The sequence below is a fragment of the Coregonus clupeaformis genome, chromosome 21 (genome assembly GCF_020615455.1).
Source record: "Coregonus clupeaformis isolate EN_2021a chromosome 21, ASM2061545v1, whole genome shotgun sequence".
Classification (NCBI taxonomy): Eukaryota; Metazoa; Chordata; class Actinopteri; order Salmoniformes; family Salmonidae; genus Coregonus; species Coregonus clupeaformis.
In genome coordinates this window covers 1,714,040-1,738,485 of record NC_059212.1, presented here as the reverse complement: position 1 = coordinate 1,738,485, position 24,446 = coordinate 1,714,040, and the positions used below count along the sequence as shown (strand labels likewise).

Below are 24,446 nucleotides of genomic sequence, written 5' to 3'. Positions count from 1 at the left end.
CTTCGTGGATGTTTGGAGGATAATTATTTCCCAGGGTTTCGAAGGAAGTGGGGGATATTTGCTCTCTGTCTGAAGGGGGGTATCTATCTGTCAGAACGGAGGCGTAGAGAGGTCTATCTATGTGTTACGGGCCTTTTCGAAAGCGAGGTGAGTCCGGTCTGGGACAGCGAGTGCAGGGAGTTGTGCCTGTTACATTTACATTTACATTTTAGTCATTTAGCAGACGCTCTTATCCAGAGCGACTTACAGTTAGTGAATACATATTTTTTTTATACTGGCCCCCCGTGGGAATCGAACCCACAACCCTGGCGTTGCAAACGCCATGCTCTATCAACTGAGCTACATCCCTGCCGGCCATTCCCTCCCCTACCCTGGACGATGCTGGGCCAATTGTGCGCCGCCCATGAGTCTCCCGGTCGTGGCCGGCGGCGACAGAGCCTGGATTCGAACCAGGATCTCTAGTGGCACAGTTAGCACTGCGATGCAGTGCCTTAGACCACTGCGCCACTGTTGACAGTGTGTGTGATTGTGGTGTGTCTGTGTATGTGTCTGTGTGTCAATATTTGTCTCTGTGTTTTCCTATCATACAAAACAGTCGACAGCTAACGCTGGCTTGACACAACGCCGCTCTCGTCTTGTTGCAATGGCCCGCAGACGAGATCAGTTGGTGGGGTGCATGCTAAACAGGAAGATGAGAGGAAAAGAGCAATAGAGAGGTGTGGGGCTGTGAATAAGTAAACACAGTGGCACATACACTCATCCATTTTTTATATTCTATCCTTCCTCGGGAAATATTGATAGTGCTTCTTTCTTTCGTGTTTGTTTTTGATGTTGCACTGTGTAGTGGCTCACAATCTAGCCACAGTGGGAAGTCAGTGGTTGTAGAACATTCTAGAGGGATAATCCCTGTTGTTTTAACCTAAAAAAGTGTGGGCCTGATTATGAAAGAATTGCTGCGAGATGTAGGATTACTGAGATAGCTACAGATTTACCTTGCTGTTGCTTTGATGTGTAAAATCTAACATGCAACAGTGGTTAAATATGTAGTGCCACCTGCAAGCAAATGCTTGTGCTTTATTTTGAAGCTGTCGAGTTTACTAACCCTTGAGTTAGTGCACAACCTAAAGGAATTTAAATATGATCAAATATGTATCGACTCTAATCAATGACACTGTGGTTGAACAAATGAATCTGCTAAAATAAAATCATGGGGAAAATATTCATTGATACTGCGATGACATTTGGCATATGGGGTTTCGAGCGTCACAAAATATCTTAATCCCTGTTTGTGTGAAGGAACCCGGCGTGATCCTAGCAAATTGGTCTGTTGCTCCTCCTCCCAGGCCCTGCAGGGCACACTGTCGCTTAGACTTCTCTCCCACAGAGGCAATCAGTAGCTTTGTCATAGCTGTGCCTGACATTTGCAAACCAGGTTCCAAATAATATTATCTTTTCATTCAAATAATTGACCTGGGATTGATTGAGCATGCCTGGCACAATGGAACCAATGGAATAGTCCGCAAAATGCAAACCCCTCCCTCCTGGCAATACAGACAGCCTCAATCAGATGCTCAACACAGGACTACAAATGAGCCCTTCCCCCCAAAACGTCATCCAGCAGTGGCTTGATCAAAACTTCTCATACCGTGACCTGGGATAACTAATTTGAGCTTTCCCCCCCCCTAAAGATGCCTCTGAAGAAGCGAGCTTCAATCATGGCTGAGTAAATTGAATTCTGGGAAGGTTCGACGTGACAGGGGTTTGGAATGGCGGTGGGGGAGTATAAATAAATGTTATTCCTTTTGAGGCGCCGGTCAGGGCTTGTGTGTTTGTTTACTGACTTCGGAGGCTTTGATATGCTTGCCTAGTGCTCATTGATTTGCATGACTGATCGGCCGGCTCAGCGCTGACGACAGGTGTCTGCTTGGTAAGGCTTATCTGGCTGCGAGCTTCAGTCAGGCGGGCATGAAGGACTCTACGAGGGGAAACGGGGCCTAGCATTACCACAGCTTTGTGTCAAGTGTGACTTGTAACTTTGTGTAACTTGTGTGATGAGAATACAATGGGACTATGGTTTTTGGGGTAAACTAGCATAGGGTTAGCTAGCATTTGTACTAGCATATGGTTGGTGTAAGAAAGTCTCCAGGTGAGATGAGTGAAGCTAACAGTATTGTTCCTGGAGCTAGTGTAATTATACTTCCCAGAGAGACTTAAGTGGTTGCCTAAAATGCGAACATACTGTTTAAAGTGAGGGATTGGCCGAGCCCTAATATGGCTAGCTTCCTATGGTGTCTACCATAATAATGGAGGCTAGCTGTATACTGTAGGTTTGGCCCAAATAGACTGGGGCAGTTTGTTCCCAGTGTAAATAAAGACTTTGGGTAAGAGATTGACACTAGAATAATGCTAACATAAACAGCCATTTCAGTGTGAAACAAGGCAACAGTAAATGGGACAGGAGCTATGCTTGTTCAGAGTTTGGAACTTCAGTTGATTATGCATCATTCACCCACGTTTCGGCCAGTGGTGTCTGAGAATCGCGTTTGACTAACGTACAGACGGAGACAGATCCATAGTCCCCCCTCCGATTTCATCGTGGGGGACAACTAGCATCCGGCTAGCATCCGGCTAGCTAGCATGAACACAGTCTCTGAGACCACATTCCAAAGTTGTGAGGAACCTTCCCCCCTCAGGGAACGGGATGTTTCTTCTCCCTCTAGAAATGGTTTGATCTCTGACCCCAATACGAGCCAACATGGTAAAGATACTGAAGGTTCGTTGGCCTGTGTACCACAGATAAAACTGCCGGTTGATGGTATTTATCACTTTTTTATTGAATCAAAATGGGAAAATCCCCTCATCTGGTCTTGCTGGGCTTTGAAAAGCTGCGCCATAACCTTGGTGAGTTATAAAAGTACGCCATTTCAACCCAGTTGTGTACAGTAGGTTGTGAATTTGCCCCCCCCCACCCCCAAAAAATAATGTTTTACAAGCAGTAAACCAGTTTTACTAGTTGCACAGCATAGTGCTCAGTCTCACCTGGGCATCTCCCAAGGTGCTTGACGTCGATCTGCTCCTGCTTCATGCATGAGGCCTCTCGGACCAGACAGGGGTTGTTGTAGGAGTTTCCGTCCGTGGCGCACACAGGGTTCTCATTGTGTCCGCTGCAGTCAATGTTACATATGCACCTGACAGAAAAATATAAAATTTGTAACCCTAAACTACTAGTCTTCATCCATCAGCGTCGACTACAGTATATTAGGAAGATCTCTTGGACGTGTATGTTTACAGGGTGATTATGTATGATGGCACTGCATGATACTAATACTGTATGTTAATGCAGTATGATACAGTATTGAAATGTAAAATGTATTTTAGATTATAATGACAATGTGTTTAATATTGTTGGTCCTACAATGAGGCCAGAGACAACTCATCAATGCCTAAGTTCAATATTCTATGACCTATTGTATGATATGAAAAATATATTAGATGAGATAGTTACTATTTTACAGAAACTCACCAAACATCCTCAGAGTCCTCGTCGCATTCTGCTCCATACTTGCACGTGCCGCACTTTGTGAACTTCTTCCCCACGTCTGTGCCTGAGCCTTCGTATTCTGGAAGAGCAGAGTGGACATGCAAAACAGTGTTACCTGCTATTTGGGTTTCATTCATAGTTTTCTGTTTCACAGCATCCTGAACCATGGCTTACTTATTCCCATTCTACTCTCCCTTGCTCAGGCAATGGCTCAGTCTAGAAGCAACCCCTAGCCCCTTGTCACTTCATGTAGAGCCAAAATAATTAGGCATGGTAGTAGCTTCACCTTGCCCTCTGATAGGCAAGTAGGATGTTTGCCATATTCCTAATCAAATCTTTTCAGTGCCTAAGGTTTTTCATTACTGTATCATTCATGTCTGTATCATTAACTAGGTTTCCATCCAATTGGCGACACACACCATATCATTGCGTGACTCCAAGCTTAATTCGATATGATGGTGATTATATCAATATTTGCGCATAAAGGCATTTCCACCGCCATTTCTCGCATAATACATTTTACCGACACAAAAAGATCCCAACGTGTCGAACGAACAAGAACAAACAAATGATCTGTCCTCATTTATACAATTGTACCGAAACTTCCTGTTTCCATCACAGCTGTCATGATTTCTTTTCTCTCTGTTTAATGAATTTGGTTCCAAGACTTTCTGTCCCTTTCGTCTTCTCATTCTTCTATTTTATATTTTCAGTAACAAAGTTCCCTTTCATTTGTACCAGAAATTCTCCTTCAGTTGCATTTCTCCCCATTTCATCGTGTATCTCCATGTCCCTCTATACCAGGTCTGTTTCATTATCATTGCTTCATTCTGTTCCCCACTTTCACTTTCAGTTCAGTGCATTCTTTCCCAGGGATACATTCTTGATTCATTGAGATCAATTTCTTTCCCACTGAACATAATCATACCATTGCAATGGATACAAAGCACTTCACATCAACCGCTCTGCCTAAATTCACTATCATTACAGGAGACGGATATGGAAAATAAGACACCAGTGACTCACACGTTCTATTGCGTCAGCTTGAACGAGAAAGGGGATTTATTCAATGACAGTGAAAACAAACCATGATAATCAAGACAAAACAGGGCATTTTGGAATTATAGTGATGCGTTACTATTATCTGGCAGTGGAGTAGTGGTTTTCCAGTGGAGAGCAGAGGATTCACTACGGACAAGGCAATAACAATCAAATTCAGATATCAATGAGTTGAGGTATCATTAGCATCTGTGTGCAGATGATTGGGTCTGTATTCATCGAGGGCCGTTTAGGGATTCATCCGGTGTAATTTCCTAATATAAAAAAACGCCCACCACTATCAAAGCGGATTACAATTAACCCATATTTGATCAAATGCAATAAACCTGGGCGGTGGGGGGAATGTGGGTTATCGCTCTGTACTGACAGATTGGCCTGCTGTTTATGCTTGTATTGGCTGTGGTGCTTAGTCGGGAGGACACAGGATCAATAGAGAAAGATCTGCTAAGGCTTTGTTGTTGCTACTAGGCTAGGTTAACCTGTGTCACCGGATTTTGTCAGCATTACCCAAGAAACTATATGTACCACAATAAAAGCTCATGAGGCATTTATACGTTATATTCTTCAAGAATATATTGCGTTATATACAGTAGGCTATATCATTACTTTAACAGCCCTAAAAAGGATGTAGAAATCCCAGATTTCCCCTTAAATGTTAGCCCATTATTACAGATTCGATTCATATACATTACTTGTGTGATAAAACAGAGACGTGAATATTATTTGTATCCTTGGGTTTAACGGATGTAAGGCCACATCCAGCAGTCTTCCCAAACAAACAGCCATTCCCTATTCTCTAGATAGAATGTATTAGCTTTATCACAGTCAGTAAGCCAGTCCTTGTTTTGATTAGATTTTTGTGCTTTGCCAAAGCAGGATATTATACACCTAAAATGAACACAACCCTACCACCCCACAATAACCCTTTCACATTGTTGACAACCTTCCATTCCATGGAAACAGCTGTACAGTACCTCACTGTGCATCCCCACTCAATCAATGCCAGTGTACGTGTTATCTTCTATCCACCTTTATACATTATTACAACACGCCTACACTTGTGCGCAAACACACAGCAGCCATGAACCATCCACAGAGGCACACACAAAGGCTGAGTGTACCAAACATTCTGTTCTCAGTTCTCTCACTCGCTCGCTCGCTCTCTCTCTCTCTCGCTCACACACACATACACCCAGAAACACACACACACACAGAAACACACACACCACATGAGGCTGGTCAGGGGGAGCACAGCTCACAACAATGGCTGGAATGGAGTAAATGGAATGGTATCTAACACATGGTACCATTCCATTTATTCTGTTCCAGCCATTACTATGAGCCCGTCCTACACAATTAAGGTGCCACCAACCACCTCTGATACACACACGCACACACGCACGCACGCAGACACACACACACACACACACACACACACACACACACACACACACACACACACACAGCCATGACATACATATAGGTACAGACACCAGACAATCCTCATTCACAGCAATCACACATCCATTGCTATCCACACCCACACCCAAACACCCACACAGCAATCACACATCTATTGCTATACACACCCACACCCAAACACACACACAGCAATCACACATCTATTGCTATACACACCCACACCCAAACACACACACAGCAATCACACATCCATTGCTATACACACCCACACCCAAACACACACACACACAGCATCCACACAACAACATTAAAAACACGAACACACCCACGAACAGAATCACTATCCCCATAGAGAACCACTGTGAATACCCAACCGTGTTCAAAGGGGACAGCAAAACACAGCCAAAGCACACAGACAGATACACAAGCATCAGAGCTCGATTGCACTTTAATAATTGATATCATCAACAGCTCAGCCAATCGCCTGTAGGGGATTATGCACGTCTATTGAGTCCTGTGCAGATGGTAGAGATATTGGGTCCCCAGTCACTGCTTTCCAATTATAACCCCAGCAGTCACATTAAACAACAAACGCTGCGGTCGCCACATGCAGATGGTCACAAAATGTCTCGATGGGCTTGGCATTTGTGCAAGTGAAGGGATACACTGTTGAAATATTACTGACAGGCAGGCTACAGATATGCTGTTGAAATGCTGCTGATAGTCTACAGATGGTTTGATGAGCATCTATAGATGGACTATATACTACCTGGTTGAAAATGATGATATATACTGTTGAGATGCTACTGAGAGGCTAAAGACATGCAATTGAAATGTCAATGATAGTCTGTAAATAGTCTGTAGATGGAATATCCAAATAGTGAAATATCAATGCCTCCATGAGGAGAAGTTAATGGGAGGAACGAACAGCCATTTTCTCTCAGACCATTATTAGGGACTTAATATTCCAGCTCGCTTATAGACTGTGTACAAAGCCGGGAGGTTCACTGGCTTGCGTAACCCTCATTCATAAATCATCCAAAAATCAGATTGAGTATTCATTAAAGGAATTTGTTGTGTATTGTCTGAAATGTATTCCGAGACAAACTCTGAGAGTTGGAAGCTTTCAGAAGTAGGGAATAAACAGGGGGATTTAAAGTTCAACTGCAATCTAAATAGTCATTTCCTTGACCAATTGTCAAGGGACTGCATTAGCATTCAGCATGAACAGAATAGGAAATAAGTGCCTGGTGTATCAAGTCTGTGTACTTCCTAGGACTTGGTACACCCTTCGATGTTGTGTGAGGAAAAATCTTCAAAAAGGGCTAAAGTTAAAGAGGCAGTACGGACGTTTATTTGCTAATTGTTTACCTCACATTTTGCCTAAATGGTTCATGTACACATATGACCTTCATTCTTAACTTGTGAAACCGCACAATCCTTGGTTTTAGGCGGGCCCGTTTCTTGTCCAATGTGGTCATTTTGGGGCAATATTTCAGACCATTTGGGGGGGACCCCTTTTGACTCAAGACCCCTGGAGGAAAAAGTTCTGTACTGCCTCTTTAATGGATCTTTGTAAGCCTTTAAGGATGTTTCACTCATATATAAGTCACAGAACAAATTACTGTATGTCCAGATTATTTCAATGCTTTATTACATATTATAATGTATCTTATTTATATGCTTAACACAGGATTAACCATAGAGTATAACACATACCTCCATCTCCAGAGCCGGAGCCAGTATCTGTGAAGATAGGAAAGACGTTGTCACAATTCTAGTCCACATACGGTGTATGCCCTTCAAAAACACTGCTTCTGAAGTTCAATTGTATTAAGGACAGCTTCCCTATACTTCTTGGCATAGTGTTGTTGCATTGAGAAATGGACCCTGGCAACACAAATCTTGGCATAGCATGCGTGAATTAAGAAATGGACACTTGCTTCCAAGATTTTGGCATGGTATTGTTGCATTAGGAGATGGATATTGGCTGCATCGTTCAATTAAAGTTCACCACAGGTTTCTTTTACGGCACCTCTTTGCAAAGTCATAGTTCAAGAAAACTTTTAACCGAGGGACCAGACCTAAATTCTCTAAAAGCTACCATAGATCAGCTGCAAGGCTTACTCAACCCAAAACCACAGCCCAATCTCGACTGCAAAAACATTGACTGTAGTTCAATCAAATCCATACTGCAGAAAAAAATACTGTTCCACTGTAGGTTGCTAACATTTACTGAGTGAAAAACTTGATCCTAAGTAACATTGACATTGATACACTTCTTGGTGTGGGTTTGATTAATGTTTTTAAAAAATTACCTCAGGACATTTTAACAACTCCAATACTGAATGTTAATTATATTATGTAACCCAAACACTACTTTTTGTCCTATCCTAATTCTGACACATCTGACACACCCTTTCTTGACTCTGACCGATTTTGGTACCGATTTTGACCCCCTCATCCCAGCAAATGTTTATTGCTTATCATAAACTATGTATGATGTCCCCTCTATTCATGCCCCTTTTAATGTGTTCTTGGACAGTGGAGGGCATCCTATTCATCCTACACGGACACTACTGTAACCACTTCTACCACTACTGCAAAACGCCCTATAAAAAAACAAGTGCTTAGCCCCATGTCTGCATCCTAAATGGCACCCTTTTCCCTTTATAGAGCATTACTTTTGACCAGGTCCCATAGGGCTCTGGTCAAAAGTAGTGCACTAAATAGTGAATAGGGCCCTTAGTATTCATGGTGTTGCCTCGGCAGTCGGCTCATAGCCGCCAAACGCTTCAATGACAGGAAGCATAAATCTAGGCAAGAGGAAATTGGACTGAGCAAGGAGAGGGGAAGGAAGCAGAGGGCATATTGCGGAGCAAGAACCCTCGGTAGGTCGTAAAAGAGTGCACTACTGCGGTGCGTCACCAGGGAAATCAGGCCACCGCCCCGAGAGACTGGGTCCACGACGCGAGCTGGAAACTGTTGCTCAAAGTTTCTCGCAATTTTGCTATGTGTGATGACAATGTGTCTGTCTTAGGGGATGTCTGTGATACTCGATGAGAAAACCTGTCTTAGTGCAGGCACAGATGAACCAGTGTGCGTGTCTGTGTGTGAGTGTGTGTTTTTGTGTGTAGGCAATCCGTGCAGGGCTTTTGTTTCTGCCTCAGAATGGCTTCTGGTTTAGACCTGGTGAACCAGTCAGATATTTCCTATTCAAAGCCGTACCCTGATGAATGACAAGCACATAACTAGCACTTGTAAACACACCTATTCTGAAATTGTTATTTCGACAACAGGTGTCCCCAACCGAACCAGCTGCTTTCCATCTTTGTCTTTAATTGCTAATTGATCTAGACCTAAGAAACCAGGTAATAATAATAATAATATGCCATTTAGCAGACACTTTTATCCAAAGCGACTTACAGTCATGCGTGCATACATTTTTGTGTATGGGTGGTCCCGGGGATCGAACCCACTACCCTGGCGTTACAAGCGCCGTGCTCTACCAGCTGAGCTACAGAGGACCACAGGTGAGCGGATTCTCAAACCAATCAATGAAATCAATAAAGTATTGAGGAGAGCAGAAACCCTGTAGACACTGCTGCCCTTGAAGACTAGGATTGAGAACACCTGGGTTGCATTCTAATTCCCTACACTTATCCCTGAAGTATGCACTTGCTCACTCCCCCACATGAACAAAGCGAATTGGATTGGCGTCCGCTAGAACTAGCGCTGAAAGAGTTCCTACCATATTCCTTCCACCAGTCTGTTCCTTTTAAATCCATGAGATGAGTGAAGGAGTGCACACATCGGGGTGAAAGGTAGACAATCAGACTGCAGCACTGAACAAGTCTATCTCCATTGAACGTTATTGTAATAATATAAATATAATTACTAGAACAGACATTTCTATTCAAGTGAATGTTCTGTTCTGGGCTGTGATGGGTTGACCAGTGGACATGTGAGTCAAATTGCTGTGGTCTCGGGGAATTCTTATTTTTCCTTCAACAAATTATATTTCTCTGATTGTAAAGTAGAAGTGGAAACACTCACCTGCAGAGCATGGCCCATCAGATACCCTTGATATGAGCCTCTGCTGTTTGCAGGAGGCCTGTCTCCGGTAGCACTCATTCTGGTAGGTATCGCCATTGGAGCCACACACAGGGATGTAGTTTTTGTGACACTGAAATGAAAAACAGAAAACCAAACAAAAAAGTGAGTGTGTCTATATAATGCAAAGAGAGGCAATATAAAAGTGCAGGTACTTTCACAACAAGAACATGTGAAATAGGTAGTTGTAAAATAGTAGTAAGCTAGTTGGCTAATGCACAAGCTGTCATCGTGTTGCCATAGCCATAATAGAAATATACAGTGCATTCGGAAAGTATTCAGACCCCTTCCCTTTTTCCACATGTTGTTACATTACAGCCTTATTCTAAAATGGATTTTTTTTTTAAGATCCTCATCAATCTACACATAATACCCCATAATGTCAAAGTGCAAACAAGTTTTTAGAAATTGTTGCAAATTTATTTAAAATAAAAAACTGAAATACCTTATTTACATACGTATTCAGACCCTTTGCTATGAGACTCGAAATTGAGCTCAGGTGCATCCTGTTTCCATTGTTCATCCTTGAGATGTTTGTACAACTTGATTGGATTCCACCTGTGGTCAATTCAATTGATTGGACATTATTTGGAAAGGCACACACCTGTCTATATAAAGGTCCCGCAGTTGACAGTGCATGTCAGACCAAAAACCAAGCCATGAGGTCGAAGGAATTGTCTGTAGAGCACCGAGACAGGATTGTGTTGAGGCACAGATCTATTTTGCAGACAGATCATTTCTGCAGCATGGATCTGGGGAAGTGTGCCAAAATAAATCTGCAGCATTGAAGGTCCCCAAGAACACAGTGGCCTCCATCATTCTTAAGGGAAGAAGTTTGAAACTACCAAGAATCTTCCTAGACCTGGCCGCCTGGCCAAACTGAGCAATCGGGGGAGAAGGACCTTGGTCAGGGAGGTGACCAATAACCTGATGGTCACTGACAGAGCTCCAGAGTTCCTCTGTGGAGATAAGAGAACCTTCCAGAAGGACAACCATCTCTGCAGCACCCCACCAATCAGGCCTTTATGGTAGAGTGGCCAGACGGAAGCCACTCCTCAGTAAAACGCACATGACAGCCCGCTTGGAGTTTGCAAAAAGGCACCTAAAGAACTCTCAGACCATGAGAAACAAGATTCTCTGGTCTGATGAAACCAAGATTGAAATCTTCGTCACGTCTGGAGGAAACCTGGAACCATCCCTATGGTGAAGCATGGTGGTGGCAGGATCATATTGTGGGGATGTTTTCCAGTGGCAGGGACTGGGAGACTAGTCAGGATCGAGGGAAAGATGAACGGAGCAAAGTACAGAGAGATCCTTGATGAAAACCTGCTCCAAAGCGCTCAGGACCTCAGACTGGGGCAAAGGTTCAACTTCCAACAGGACAACGACCCTAAGCACACAGCCAAGACAACGCAGGAGTGGCTTCGGGACAAGTCTCTGAATGTCCTTGAGTGGTCCTGCCAGAGCCCGGACTTGAACCCGATCGAACATCTCTGGAGAGACCTGAAAATAGCTGTGCAGCGACATTCCCATCCAACCTGACAGAGCTTGAGAGAATCTGCAGAGAAGAAATGGGAGAAACTTCCCAAATACAGGTGTACCAAGCTTGTAGAGTCATACCCAAGAAGACTCGAGGCTGTAATCATTGCCAAAGGTGCTTCAACAAAGTAAAGGGTCTGAATACTTATGTAAATGTAATATTTAATTTTTAATACATTTGCAAACATTTCTAAAAACCTGTTTTTGCTTTGTCATTATGGGCTATTGTGTGTAGATTGATTAGGATTATTATTATTATTATTTTTATTTTTTCAGAATAAGGCTGTAACGTAACAAAATGTGGAAAAAGTCAAGGGGTCTGAATACTTTCCAAATGCCCTGTACATTCTAGTCATCTCTCATTCATTATGAGGGAACGTCATGAATGTTTATAACCTATGTCATGTCACATCTAGGAAGCTTCATAAAGGCTTTGCAGGCTAGGACCAATTGAAGACATACTGTAGGCTATTGCTCAGTCTCCCCATTAGACTATCTCCGTCTCTCTCTCGCTCTAAGGTATTCTGGTCTCTTCACACACACACACACCTGTCCTCCTTCTGTTGCAATTACAGTCACATTAGAGAGAAATATGGCGGCCTTCTCATTCCACCTCAGACTACAGAAAGCAACCTAGACTAGAGGGAAAAAACAACAGCACTCCTCTTCGAAGCTATACCAAGCAACAGGGGTGGGTAGTAACGCACAACAAGTAACGCTTTACATGTACTTAAGTCCGTTTTTGGAAGAACTAGAACTTTTCTAGTTACTCTCTGTGGGCTGTACTTGTACTCTTACTTAAGTATTTTCTGAAGGAAGTAACTTACTTTTTACTCTGTTACATTTGACCAAATCACTTCTGTTACATAGATTTATATTATTCTATCATCGCTGTCAAATGAAAACCTAGTGACTGTTGTGATTATACATTTGTTTTACATGAATTGATACTATTGGTTCTCCTTTACGTCTGTAAGAACGTTTCACGGAATGTATTCAAAATAACTTGTCATCAAAACTCTTAAGTCCATTGGCTCTCAAAGTTGTCCGTCAAACCCCGTATCTCCACCACAGCTCTTGAAGTGAAGCACACGTCTTCACTCCTAAGGAGATTTTTGTTCGTGGGTTCTTAGCCAAATGCGATCAGAGTTCAGTTGCACTTTAATTATCTTCTGCCTTTGTAATATTATATATTTCTGGATTAAGATAAGTATTTTTCGGATATCATTCTGCTGTTGAAATTGGGTTTTGAGGGCGAGTGCAAATTAAATGGCTAGGTAGCTAACTAGCTAGCTGGTTTGCTTTGGCTAACCCAGAATCTGACAGAATGTTTAATCTCCTGTTTTTAGTTCCCCATATGATCTGTTTGTTTGCTAAATTAACTAGCCACCTTGTCATTGGCATGTAGCGTGAACAGATTAATCAGATGTGTGGGCCAATAGCTAACTAGCTAGCTATCACATTAGGTTCCCACTAGATAAGCTGGCTGTAACGATCCCGGCAGTCTGAGTCGGGTCCTGTCTGTGGACTAGTTTTTCTGTTCGTGATCTCCAGTTTCCCGAGGGTTCGGGAACGCTCCGGGGAGCTCTCTTGATTTCCGCACCTGCATCCCATCAGCAATCTGCACACCTGGTCCTGATCATCACCCTTCTTAGGCTCTGGCCTAACATCCATTCCCTGCCGGATCGTTAGCCATGAACAGTAGGTTTACCAGAGTATCAGTCTTAGAGCCTAGCGTTAGTTTTGTTGTTTTTGCACCTTGTTGGTTTGTTGCTTACTTACCCCCGTTTTGTTCCATCTGCAGTCACCCGTCCGGAACCTTCATCCAACCTCTGCCTGGTGGTCGGCGGCTGCCGACCCAGGATGGGATCAACCACTGCACCCCCAACAACTAATCAACGCCGCCCGCTCTGTTCCCTGGATTATTCAGCATCACTCTTGAATTTGTAATAAACACTCACCTTCGTTTCAACTTACCTTGTCCTGGTCTGCTTCTGGGTTCTGGCTTAGCAACTCGTGACAGAACGATCCGGCCAGTAATGAACCCAGCGGACCTGGACTCTGTTCGCCATGCCATTACCCAGCAGGAGAAGATGTTGGGCCATCATAGCACGGTACTACAGGAGATCGCGTTGTCAGTTCGGAACCTTTCTACCGGTCTGACGGAGGTCCAGAACCAACGCAAGTGTCCGGTGGAGGATCCACTACCGGTTTCACCCATCTCGCCTGCCGCTTCTGAAGCTGTGTCCTTCCGTGAGCCCAAGGTTCCGACGCCGGATAAATATGAGGGGGAGCTGGGAAGATGCCGTTCCTTCCTGATGCAGTGTGGATTAGTGTTCGATCTACAGCCCTACTCTTATGCCACAGACAAGGCTAGGATAGCCTTTGTGATTGAGTTGCTGCGTGGTCGAGCGCTGGAGTGGGCTTCAGCCGTTTGGGAACGACAGGATCCCTGCATGGCTTCATACCAGGGGTTCACGGCCGAGATGAGGAAGCTCTTCGACCATTCCGTCCGAGGGAGGGACGCAGCTAGGCGCCTGTTTTCGCTTCGCCAAGGGACTCGCAGCGTGGCCGACTTCGTGATCGAGTTCAAGACGTTGGCTGTGGAGAGTGGGTGGAATGAGGAGGCTCTGCAAGCGGCCTTTTACCAGGGTCTGTCGGAGCAGCTCAAGGATGAGTTGATCTCCTATCCGGAGCCTGGTGACCTGGACAGCTTGGTAGCCTTGTCTATTCGGGTGGATAATCGAGTCCGAGAGCGAAGGAGGGAGAAGCAATGGGTTCCGTCCAACCGATCAGCTTCTCAGGTTCCAGTCGGGTCGTCAAACTGCGCGGCTCGCTAAAGTTGGGAGGACTTTTAGCGAGCCAGTTTCGACCTCTCAATACCTCTGTCAGACCCCGTTTCCCGGCTACCCTTATGAACAGGAATAAGAGCTTAGCGATTAACGCTTTATCGATTCAGGGGCCGATGGAAGCTTTCTAGATGCCGAGTTGGTGGAACAGCTGGGGCTTTCCAAGGAGCAATTGCCGGAAGCCATTGAAGCTACCACTCTGGACGGCAGTAGTCTGGCACGTATCACGATGAGGACTGAACCGGTTAAGATGCGGTTGTCGGGGAATCATTCTGAGATGATTTCATTCTTCATTCTGCCGTCTTCCCATGTTCCTCTGGTCCTTGGATACCCCTGGCTGAAGGAACACAATCCCACGTTCGATTGGGTGACGGGCAAGGTAACGAGTTGGAGCCTTGATTGTCATGCTAACTGTCTCAAGACTGCCTGCCCTCATTCGGTTCCCAGTCAGGTGATTGAGGCTAAACCCCCAGATTTGTCCCTGGTTCCCGAGACATATCACGATTTGGGGAAGTTTTCAGTAAGCAGAAGGCTCTGTCACTCCCTCCCCAACCGACCATATGATTGTGCCATCAACCTGTTCCCTGGAGCTGTCTACCCCAAGGGAAGGTTATACAGTATCTCCCGACCTGAACGTGAGGCTTTGGAGACCTACATCAAGGAGTCCCTAGCTGCTGGTCTCGTTCGTCCCTCGTCATCACCCCTGGGGGCAGGATTCTTCTTTGTGGGTAAGAAGGATGGCTCTCTTCGACCGTGTATTGATTATCGGGGGTTGAATGACATCACGGTCAAGAACAAGTATCCCCTGCCCTTGATGAGTTCTGCCTTCGACTCCTTACAGGGTGCTACGGTGTTCACCAAGCTAGACCCTACGCAATGCGTATCACATGGTCCGGATCAGAGAGGGGGACGAGTGGTTGACGGGTTTCAATACACCGATGGGTCACTTCGAGTATCAGGTGATGCCGTTTGGACTGACCAATGCTCCAGCGGTATTCCAGAGTATGGTGAACGACGTCCTGAGAGATATGATCGGTCTCTTTGTGTTTGTTTACCTGGATGACATTCTGATCTTCTCGAAGGAACCTTCCGACCACGTCCAGCATGTCCGGCAGGTTCTGCAGCGATTGTTGGAGAATCGCCTGTTCGTGAAGGCCGAGAAGTGCGAGTTTCACGCCCACACGACATCCTTTCTCGGGTACATCATCTCCAGGGGAGAGATTAGGATGGACCAGGAGAAGGTTAGAGCGGTTCTGGAATGGGCCCAGCCCGGTACGAGATTGCAGCTCCAGAGATTTTTGGGGTTTGCGAATTTCTACCGCAGATTCATCCGGGATTACAGCCGTGTGGCCGCTCCGTTAACTGCCTTGACTTCCAGTATCAGGACCTTCAAGTGGAATCCGGAGGCGGATCGAGCGTTTCTGGATTTGAAGAGGCGATTCACCAACGCACCGATTCTCTCTCAACCGGACACGGCCCGTCAGTTCGTCGTTGAAGTGGACGCGTCTGATGTGGGAGTTAGCGCCATCCTGTCGCAGCGATGCTCCACGGACAGTAAACTCCATCCCTGCGCCTACTACTCTCGTCGCCTTTCGCCTGCGGAGAGGAATTACGATGTGGGTAACCGGGAGCTTCTCGCGGTGAAACTTGCCTTGGAGGAGTGGCGCCACTGGTTGGAGGGGGCGGAGCAACCGTTTATTGTCTGGACTGACCACAAGAATCTTGCTTACGTGCAATCGGCTAAACGTCTCAACTCCCGTCCAGGCCAGGTGGGCGTTGTTTTTCGGACGATTCAAGTTTTCCCTGACGTTCCGACCTGGATCTAAGAACGGCAAGGCGGACGCCTTGTCCCGGATGTTCTCCAAGACGGAGGAGAGTGGGTCCAAGACCGAGACAATTCTCCCCCGGAACTGCGTCGTGGGAGCAGTTATGTGGAAGATTGAGGAGGAGGTGCTGGCGGCCCTTCGGACTCAGCCCGGTCCCGGTAACGGTCCACCCGGTCGGTTGTTTGTGCCTGAGTCGGTTCGTCTGCTGTCCTCAAATGGTCCCACGCCAGCAAGATGGCTTGTCACCCTGGCGTGGCTCGGACAATGGCGTTTCTTCGCAGACGCGTTTTTGGTGGCCTGCCATGGCCGAGGATACTCGGGGTTTTGTTGCTGCCTGTCCAGTGTGTGCGCAGAATAAGAGTACCAATCGGTCCAGCTCTGGACTACTTCACCCCCCTTCCTATTCCCCGCCGACCATGGTCGCATCTGGCCCTGGACTTCGTCACTGGGTTGCCCGCTTCTGAGGGGAACACGGTCGTTCTGACTATCGTGGACAGATTCAGCAAGTTCGCCCACTTTGTGCCAATTGCCAAGCTTCCCTCTGCCTCGGAGACGTCCGAGATCCTGGTTAGGGAGGTTTTCAGGGTCCACGGTTTGCCCAGTGATATCGTTTTCCGACCGTGGCCCTCAGTTTACCTCTGCTGTCTGGAAGTCCTTCTGTTTGGCCATTGGAGCTACAGTCAGTCTCACATCTGGTTTTCACCCCCCAATCCAATGGTCAGGCGGAGAGAGCCAACCAGAAGATGGAATCCACGCTACGCTGCCTGGTCTCTTCCAACCCCACCTCCTGGGTCTCTCAGTTGCCTTGGGTTGAGTATGCCCACAATACTCTCCCTACATCTGCCACTGGGATGTCTCCCTTCCAGTGCCTGTATGGCTACCAACCTCCCCTGTTCCCTTCTCAGGAGAAGGAGCTCTCAGTGCCTTCTGTTCAGGCCCATATTCGTCGTTGCCACCGGACCTGGCATCGGGCCAGAAAGGCACTCCTTAGAGTTCGGACCGGTATCAGCTCCAGGCGAATCGTCGCCGGATCCCCGCTCCCACCTATACCATCGGAGATAGGGTTTGGTTGGCCACACGGGATCTTCCGTTACGGACTGAGTCTAGGAAGTTGTTACCGAGTTCATTGGTCCGTTTGTGGTGGAGAAGGTGATCAATCCAGTGGCAGTTCGACTCAAACTACCGAGGACGCTCAGAGTCCATCCCACCTTTCATGTCTCCTGCCTCAAGCCTGTTTTCCTCAGTCCTCTGTTGCCTCCTCCGCCTCCCCCTCCTCCTCCTCGGATGATCGGAGGTGGTCCTGCCTACACGGTGCGACGCATCATGGATTCCAGACGGCGGGGCCGGGGTTTCCAGTATCTCGTGGACTGGGAGGGGTATGGTCCTGAAGAGAGGAGTTGGATTCCGCGGCGACAGATCCTAGATGCTGACCTCATCCGTGACTTCTACCGCCTCCATCCTGGCGCTCCGGGGAGTCCGCCCGGTGGCGTTCGTCGGAGGGGGGGTACTGTAACGATCCCGGCAGTCTGAGTCGGGTCCTGTCTGTGGACTAGTTTTCTGTTCGTGATCTCCAGTTTCCCGAGGGTTCGGGAACGCTCCGGGGAGCTCTCTTGATTTCCGCACCTGCATCCCATCAGCAATCTGCACACCTGGTCCTGATCATCACCCTTCTTAGGCTCTGGCCTAACATCCATTCCCTGCCGGATCGTTAGCCATGAACAGTAGGTTTACCAGAGTATCAGTCTTAGAGCCTAGCGTTAGTTTTGTTGTTTTTGCACCTTGTTGGTTTGTTGCTTACTTACCCCGTTTTGTTCCATCTGCAGTCACCCGTCCGGAACCTTCATCCAACCTCTGCCTGGTGGTCGGCGGCTGCCGACCCCAGGATGGGATCAACCACTGCACCCCCAACAACTAATCAACGCCGCCCGCTCTGTTCCCTGGATTATTCAGCATCACTCTTGAATTTGTAATAAACACTCACCTTCGTTTCAACTTACCTTGTCCTGGTCTGCTTCTGGGTTCTGGCTTAGCAACTCGTGACACTGGCTAAGATAGCTGCAATGTCAATCATGTAGCTAGCTAGCAAGCTAGCTAACTAATGTTAGCTAGATCAATCGGTCAGCCCAGTGCAGAATCCTCCTACTCCATTGCTCTCTTTCACTGTGGGTGTGGGGGGGGGGTGTAAAATGTCATTCTGTTTTTATGACTAGGCCTATAAGCCACATCTGTCATATAGTGAAACACTGCAGTACGCTTTTTGTGCCTTATAGCTACTAGCAATAAAATGTTTTGTGTTTCTTTTTATTTACAGCTTGTAGTGGCACAACTGAGGGGTAGGAAAATGGGCCAGCCAAGAAAAGAAAAGACTCTTCAAAGTGGAAAGGAGAGGTTTGTACCTTGGTAGGAAAAAGATGGAGCTCACTATGGCAATTGATATCTGCACTGTTTGATTATTTATTGCTTACATGATTGTTACCTGAATACCTACAGTACCAGTCAAAAGTTTGGACACACCTACTCATTCAAGGGTTTTTCTTTATTTTAAATATTTTCTACATTGTAGAATAATAGTGAAGACATTAAAACTATGAAATAACACATGTGGAAACATGTAGTAACCAAAAAAGACAAATCAAAATATATTTTATATTTGAGATTCTTCAAATAGCCACCCTTTGCCTTGATGACAGCTTTGCACACTCTTGGCAGTCTCTCAACCAGCTTCATGAGGTAGTCACCTGGAATGCATTTCAATTAACAGGTGTGCCTTCTTAAAGTTAATGCGTTTGAGCCAATCAGTTGTGTTGTGACAAGGTAGGGGTGGTATACAGAAGATAGCCCTATTTGGTAAAAGACCAAGTCCATATTATGGCAAGAACAGCTCAAATAAGCAAAGAGAAGTGACAGTCCATCATTACTTTAAGACATGAAGGTCAGTCAATCCGGAACATTTCAAGAACTTTGAAAGTTTCTTGAAGTGCAGTCACGAAAACCATCAAGCGCTATGATGAAACTGGCTCTCATGAGGACCGCCACAGGACAGGAAGACCCAGAGTTACCTCTGCTGCAGAGGATAAGTTCATTAGAGTTAACTGCACATAAGATTGCAGCCCAAATAAATGCTTCACAGAGTTCAAGTAACAGACACATCTCAACATCAACTGTTCAGAGGAGACTGTGTGAATCAGGCCTTCATGGTCGAATTGCTGCAAAGAAACCACTACTAAAGGACACCAATAAGAAGAAGAGACTTGCTTGGGCCAAGAAACACAAGCAATGTACGTACAGTGAGGGAAAAAAGTATTTGATCCCCTGCTGATTTTGTACGTTTGCCCACTGACAAATAAATTATCAGTTATAATTTTAATGGTAGGTTTATTTGAACAGTGAGAGACAGAATAACAACAAAAAAATCCAGAAAAACACATGTCAAAAATGTTATAAATTGATTTGCATTTTAGTGAGGGAAATAAGTATTTGACCCCCTCTCAATCAGAAAGATTTCTGGCTCCCAGGTGTCTTTTATACAGGCAACGAGCTGAGATTAGGAGCACACTCTTAAAGGGAGTGCTCCTAATCTCAGTTTGTTACCTGTATAAAAGACACCTGTCCACAGAAGCAATCAATCAATCAGATACCAAACTCTCCACCATGGCCAAGACCAAAGAGCTCACCAAGGATGTCAGGGACAAGATTGTAGACCTACACAAGGCTGGAATGGGCTACAAGACCATCGCCAAGCAGCTTGGTGAGAAGGTGACAACAGTTGGTGCGATTATTCGCAAATGGAAGAAACACAAAAGACCTGTCAATCTCCCTCGGCCTGGGGCTCCATGCAAGATCTCACCTCGTGGAGTTGCAATGATCATGAGAACGGTGAGGAATCAGCCCAGAACTACACGGGAGGATCTTGTCAATGATCTCAAGGCAGCTGGGACCATAGTCACCAAGAAAACAATTGGTAACACACTACGCCGTGAAGGACTGAAATCCTGCAGCGCCCGCAGGGTCCCCCTGCTCAAGAAAGCACATATACAGGCCCGTCTGAAGTTTGCCAATGCACATCTGAATGATTCAGAGGAGAACTGGGTGAAAGTGTTGTGGTCAGATGAGACCAAAATTGAGCTCTTTGGCATCAACTCAACTCACCGTGTTTGGAGGAGGAGGAATGCTGCCTATGACCCCAAGAACACCATCCCCACCGTCAAACATGGAGGTGGAAACATTATGCTTTGGGGGTGTTTTTCTGCTAAGGGGACAGGACAACTTCACCGCATCAAAGGGACGATGGACGGGGCCATGTACCGTCAAATCTTGGGTGAGAACCTCCTTCCCTCAGCCAGGGCATTGAAAATGGGTCGTGGATGGGTATTCCAGCATGACAATGACCCAAAACACACGGCCAAGGCAACAGAGTGGCTCAAGAAGAGCACATTAAGGTCCTGGAGTGGCCTAGCCAGTCTGCAGACCTTAATCCCATAGAAAATCTGTGGAGGGAGCTGAATGTCCGAGTTGCTAAACGTCAGCCTCAAAACCTTAATTACTTGGAGAAGATCTGCAAAGAGGAGTGGGACAAAATCCCTCCTGAGATGTGTGCAAACCTGGTGGCCAACTACAAGAAACGTCTGACCTCTGTGATTGCCAACAAGGGTTTTGCCACCAAGTACTAAGTCATGATTTGCAGAGGGGTCAAATACTTATTTCCCTCATTAAAATGCAAATCAATTTATAACATTTTCGACATGCGTTTTTCTGGATTTTTGTTGTTGTTATTCTGTCTCTCACTGTTCAAATAAACCTACCATTAAAATTATAGACTGATCATGTCTTTGTCAGTGGGCAAACATACAAAATCAGCAGGGGATCAAATACTTTTTTCCCTCACTGTATATTAGAACGGTGGAAATCTGTCCTTTGGTCTGATGAGTCCAAATTTGAGATTTTTGGTTCCAACCGCCGTGTCTTTGTAAGATGCAGAGTAGGTGAACGGATGATCTCTGCATGTGTGGTTCCCACCGTGAAGCATGGAGGAAGAGGTGTGATGGTGTGGGGGTGCTTTGCTGGTGAAACTCTCTGTGATTTATTTAGAATTCGACCAAGAAGGAGAGTGATGGAGTGCTGCATCAGATGACCTGGCTTCCACAATCACCCGACCTCAACCCAATTGAGATGTTTGGGATGAGTTGGACAGCAGAGTGAAGGAAAAGCAGCCAACAATTACTCATCATATGTGGGAACTCCTTCAAGACTGTTGGAAAAGCATTCCTCATAAAGCTGGTTGAGAGAATGCCAAGATTGTGCAAAGCTGTCATCAAGGCAAAGGGTTGCTACTTTGAAGAATCTAAAATCTAAAATACATTTTATTTTTTTAACACTTCTTTTTGGTTACTACATGATTCCATGTGTTATTTCATAGTTTTGATGTCTTCACTATTATTCTACAATGTAGAAAATAGTAAAAAAAAATAAAGAAAAACCCTTGAATGAGTCGGTGTGTCCAAACCTTTGACTGGTACTGTACATCGATGTTAATTCCATGCTAAAATGTGTCTTGATGATTTGCATACTTGTAACATGATTGAGTTGACTATGGCAATTGATATATGCTCTGTTTGATTATTTATTACTTACATGATTCTTACCTGAATACCTACTTTGATCTTTCATTCCATGCTGAATTGTCTGATTTGCATACTAGTAACATTATTGATAGTGAAATGTTGATATTTGTTGTTGTTTTACTGATGTAATGCTTACATCCTCCTTGATCTTTCATTTTGAGTAAACAAAATTTAACATCACACTTGGAGTAAATATTTTCAGTACGCATTCACCATCACCTCTACACAAATTATTCCAAGGTCTCTTACTTGAGTAGTTTCTTAAGAGGGTTACTTTTACTTGAGTAAATTACAATCTAAGTAACAGTACCTTTACTTAAGTACAGATTTTCAGTACTCTACCCACCTCTGCCAAGCACATAATTCATACTTTTTTCAACACAGAAATACACACACTGCAGGTGCATGCACACATACACAGCTTTTTCTACATGGATTTTCAGGATTTTTTTGGGAGTCCATTTTCTCTCTCCATTCAAACTCCTATTTTCCCTAAGCCTTAACCTAACCCTAATCTTAACCCCAAAACCCTTAAGCCTAACTCCTAACCCTAACCCTAAACCCAAACCCTAAACCTAACCCTTAAGCCTAAAATAGCATTTTAACTAATTCTAAAAATGGAAAAAGTCCCACCTTTTTAAAAATATAGTTTTCATACCTTGTCAGGACATTCTGGTGACTTGTCAGGACATTCTGGTGACTTGTCAGGACATTCAGATCCTAATAATGTAGGGAAACATGTACACACACACACACACACACAAAATATGGCAGAAACTACACCACGTACCTGGAACTGGCACACACACTTTAGCGTGGCCCCGTCATCCCTGCAGACGCCTCCAAAACGGCAGCTGGAGTCGTCACACACTCGTAGGTCGCTCTTCTTCTCCGACAGATCTAGTAAGACAAAGGAAAAAAGAAAAGAGGTCATTCATTCATCTCTTCATTCATTTTGAATGTAGGCTACACACCTAGGCTGAGTCCCAAATTCCCTATTTAGTGACTACTTTTGACCAAGTCCCATCCACTCAAAAAATGCTGGGTTAAAAACAACCCAATTTAGGTTATTTGGTAGATACTGGACAGAACACATGCTAGGTTATTTTGACCCAGTCAGTTGGGCTGTGTAAATAACCCAACATGTTGTGTTCACTACTACCCAGCATGTAGTGAATCTTTGTTTTCATTTCAACAATTTACTATCTGTGATGTTCTAGATGCCTTGCTTAAGATTGATGTAAAAAGAAAATCCACTGGGTCTGATTTGCTTGATCCATTTTTACTGCAGCTCTCTGCCACCCTGATTGCTGAATCCTTAGGCGATGATACTGTTGTGTATGCTATTGCCCCCACAGTTGACCAGGCTCTATCTGAACTACAGTCTGCCTTCATGGTACTACAGAAAAACTTTATTGACCTGAAATGAGTATTGAATGCAGATCAAACTAAGTATGTTCTCTAGAGCGCATAAAAATAACTTTGATGATTTAAGCATATGTACTTTGGATGGTGTCCATATTGATCGTGTCCCTGCTTACAAATATCTGGGTATCTGGATAGATGAAAAGCTGTCTTTTAAAAAGCATACTGATGAGTTAGCTAAGAAGCTGAGAATAAAAATGGGTTTCTTCTATAGAAATAGGTCCTGCCTCTCACTAAATAGTAAAAAGCTGATTATTCAGTCGACGTTCCTATCAGTCCTAGTCTATGGTGACATCCTCTACATGAACGTAGCTGCCACTTCATTAAAGCCGTTAGATGCAGTTTATCATAGCGCACTGCGCTTTATTATGGGCGACAATTTTAGTACTCATCATTGTATTCTCTACCAGAAAGTTTGCCCTCTTTGATGTCACGTTGGTTGATGCACTGCTATGTTTCCATTTATAAAGCCCTTTTCCAAAAAGGCCCACTGTACCCAACATCTTTACTAAACTTTAGACATAAGAGTTACTTCACGCTGTCTCAGGGATTGCTAACTCTTGAAATTCCTTTGGTCTCTACTGAGTTAGGTAAATTAGATTTTAGTTTTCTTGCACCTTATTTGTGGAACAATCTTCAAAATGTTCTTAAATTTGATGTTTTGGTGCCTTTAGGGCAATTCAGAAAGCTGATTGAGGACCTTATTACTGATGAATGTGTTTGTTTTTTATGACCATGTTTTTCTTTCTTTCTGCTTGCATTTTGTATTTATATTTTGATGTGTGTATTTTCTGTAATTTCTGTAATTCAGTGCTCATCTGTAAAAGAGACCTCCCTGATAAAATAAAGATAAAATAAAATAGAAAATAAAATGTTGGGTTGTTGGGATTACATGGTGTAATTTAACCATAATTTGGGTATTTGTTACTTTAATGCTGGGCTGAGCTAGCAGCTGGGTCTTTTTGAATGTAATCCTTAGGTTATTTTCAGGAGGCATGGCTTATTAGGGGTGTGGCTTTCATTCCCGTTCATCAGGTTAGGTTTACATACT

General features: G+C 44.7%; 1 protein-coding gene across 1 annotated transcript in view; it reads right to left on the bottom strand.

The window, feature by feature from the left end:
• Positions 1-24,446, bottom strand: part of tmeff1a (transmembrane protein with EGF-like and two follistatin-like domains 1a) — an 80,702-nt gene that overhangs the window by 5,417 nt on the left and 50,839 nt on the right. The window contains exons 2-6 of the mRNA XM_041841494.2: positions 22,761-22,870; positions 10,079-10,208; positions 7,742-7,768; positions 3,524-3,620; positions 3,040-3,188 (exon numbers count right to left, since the gene is read on the bottom strand). Of these exons, the coding sequence (XP_041697428.1) occupies positions 3,040-3,188; positions 3,524-3,620; positions 7,742-7,768; positions 10,079-10,208; positions 22,761-22,870 (513 nt within the window). The remainder of the gene's footprint in view (positions 1-3,039; positions 3,189-3,523; positions 3,621-7,741; positions 7,769-10,078; positions 10,209-22,760; positions 22,871-24,446) is intronic.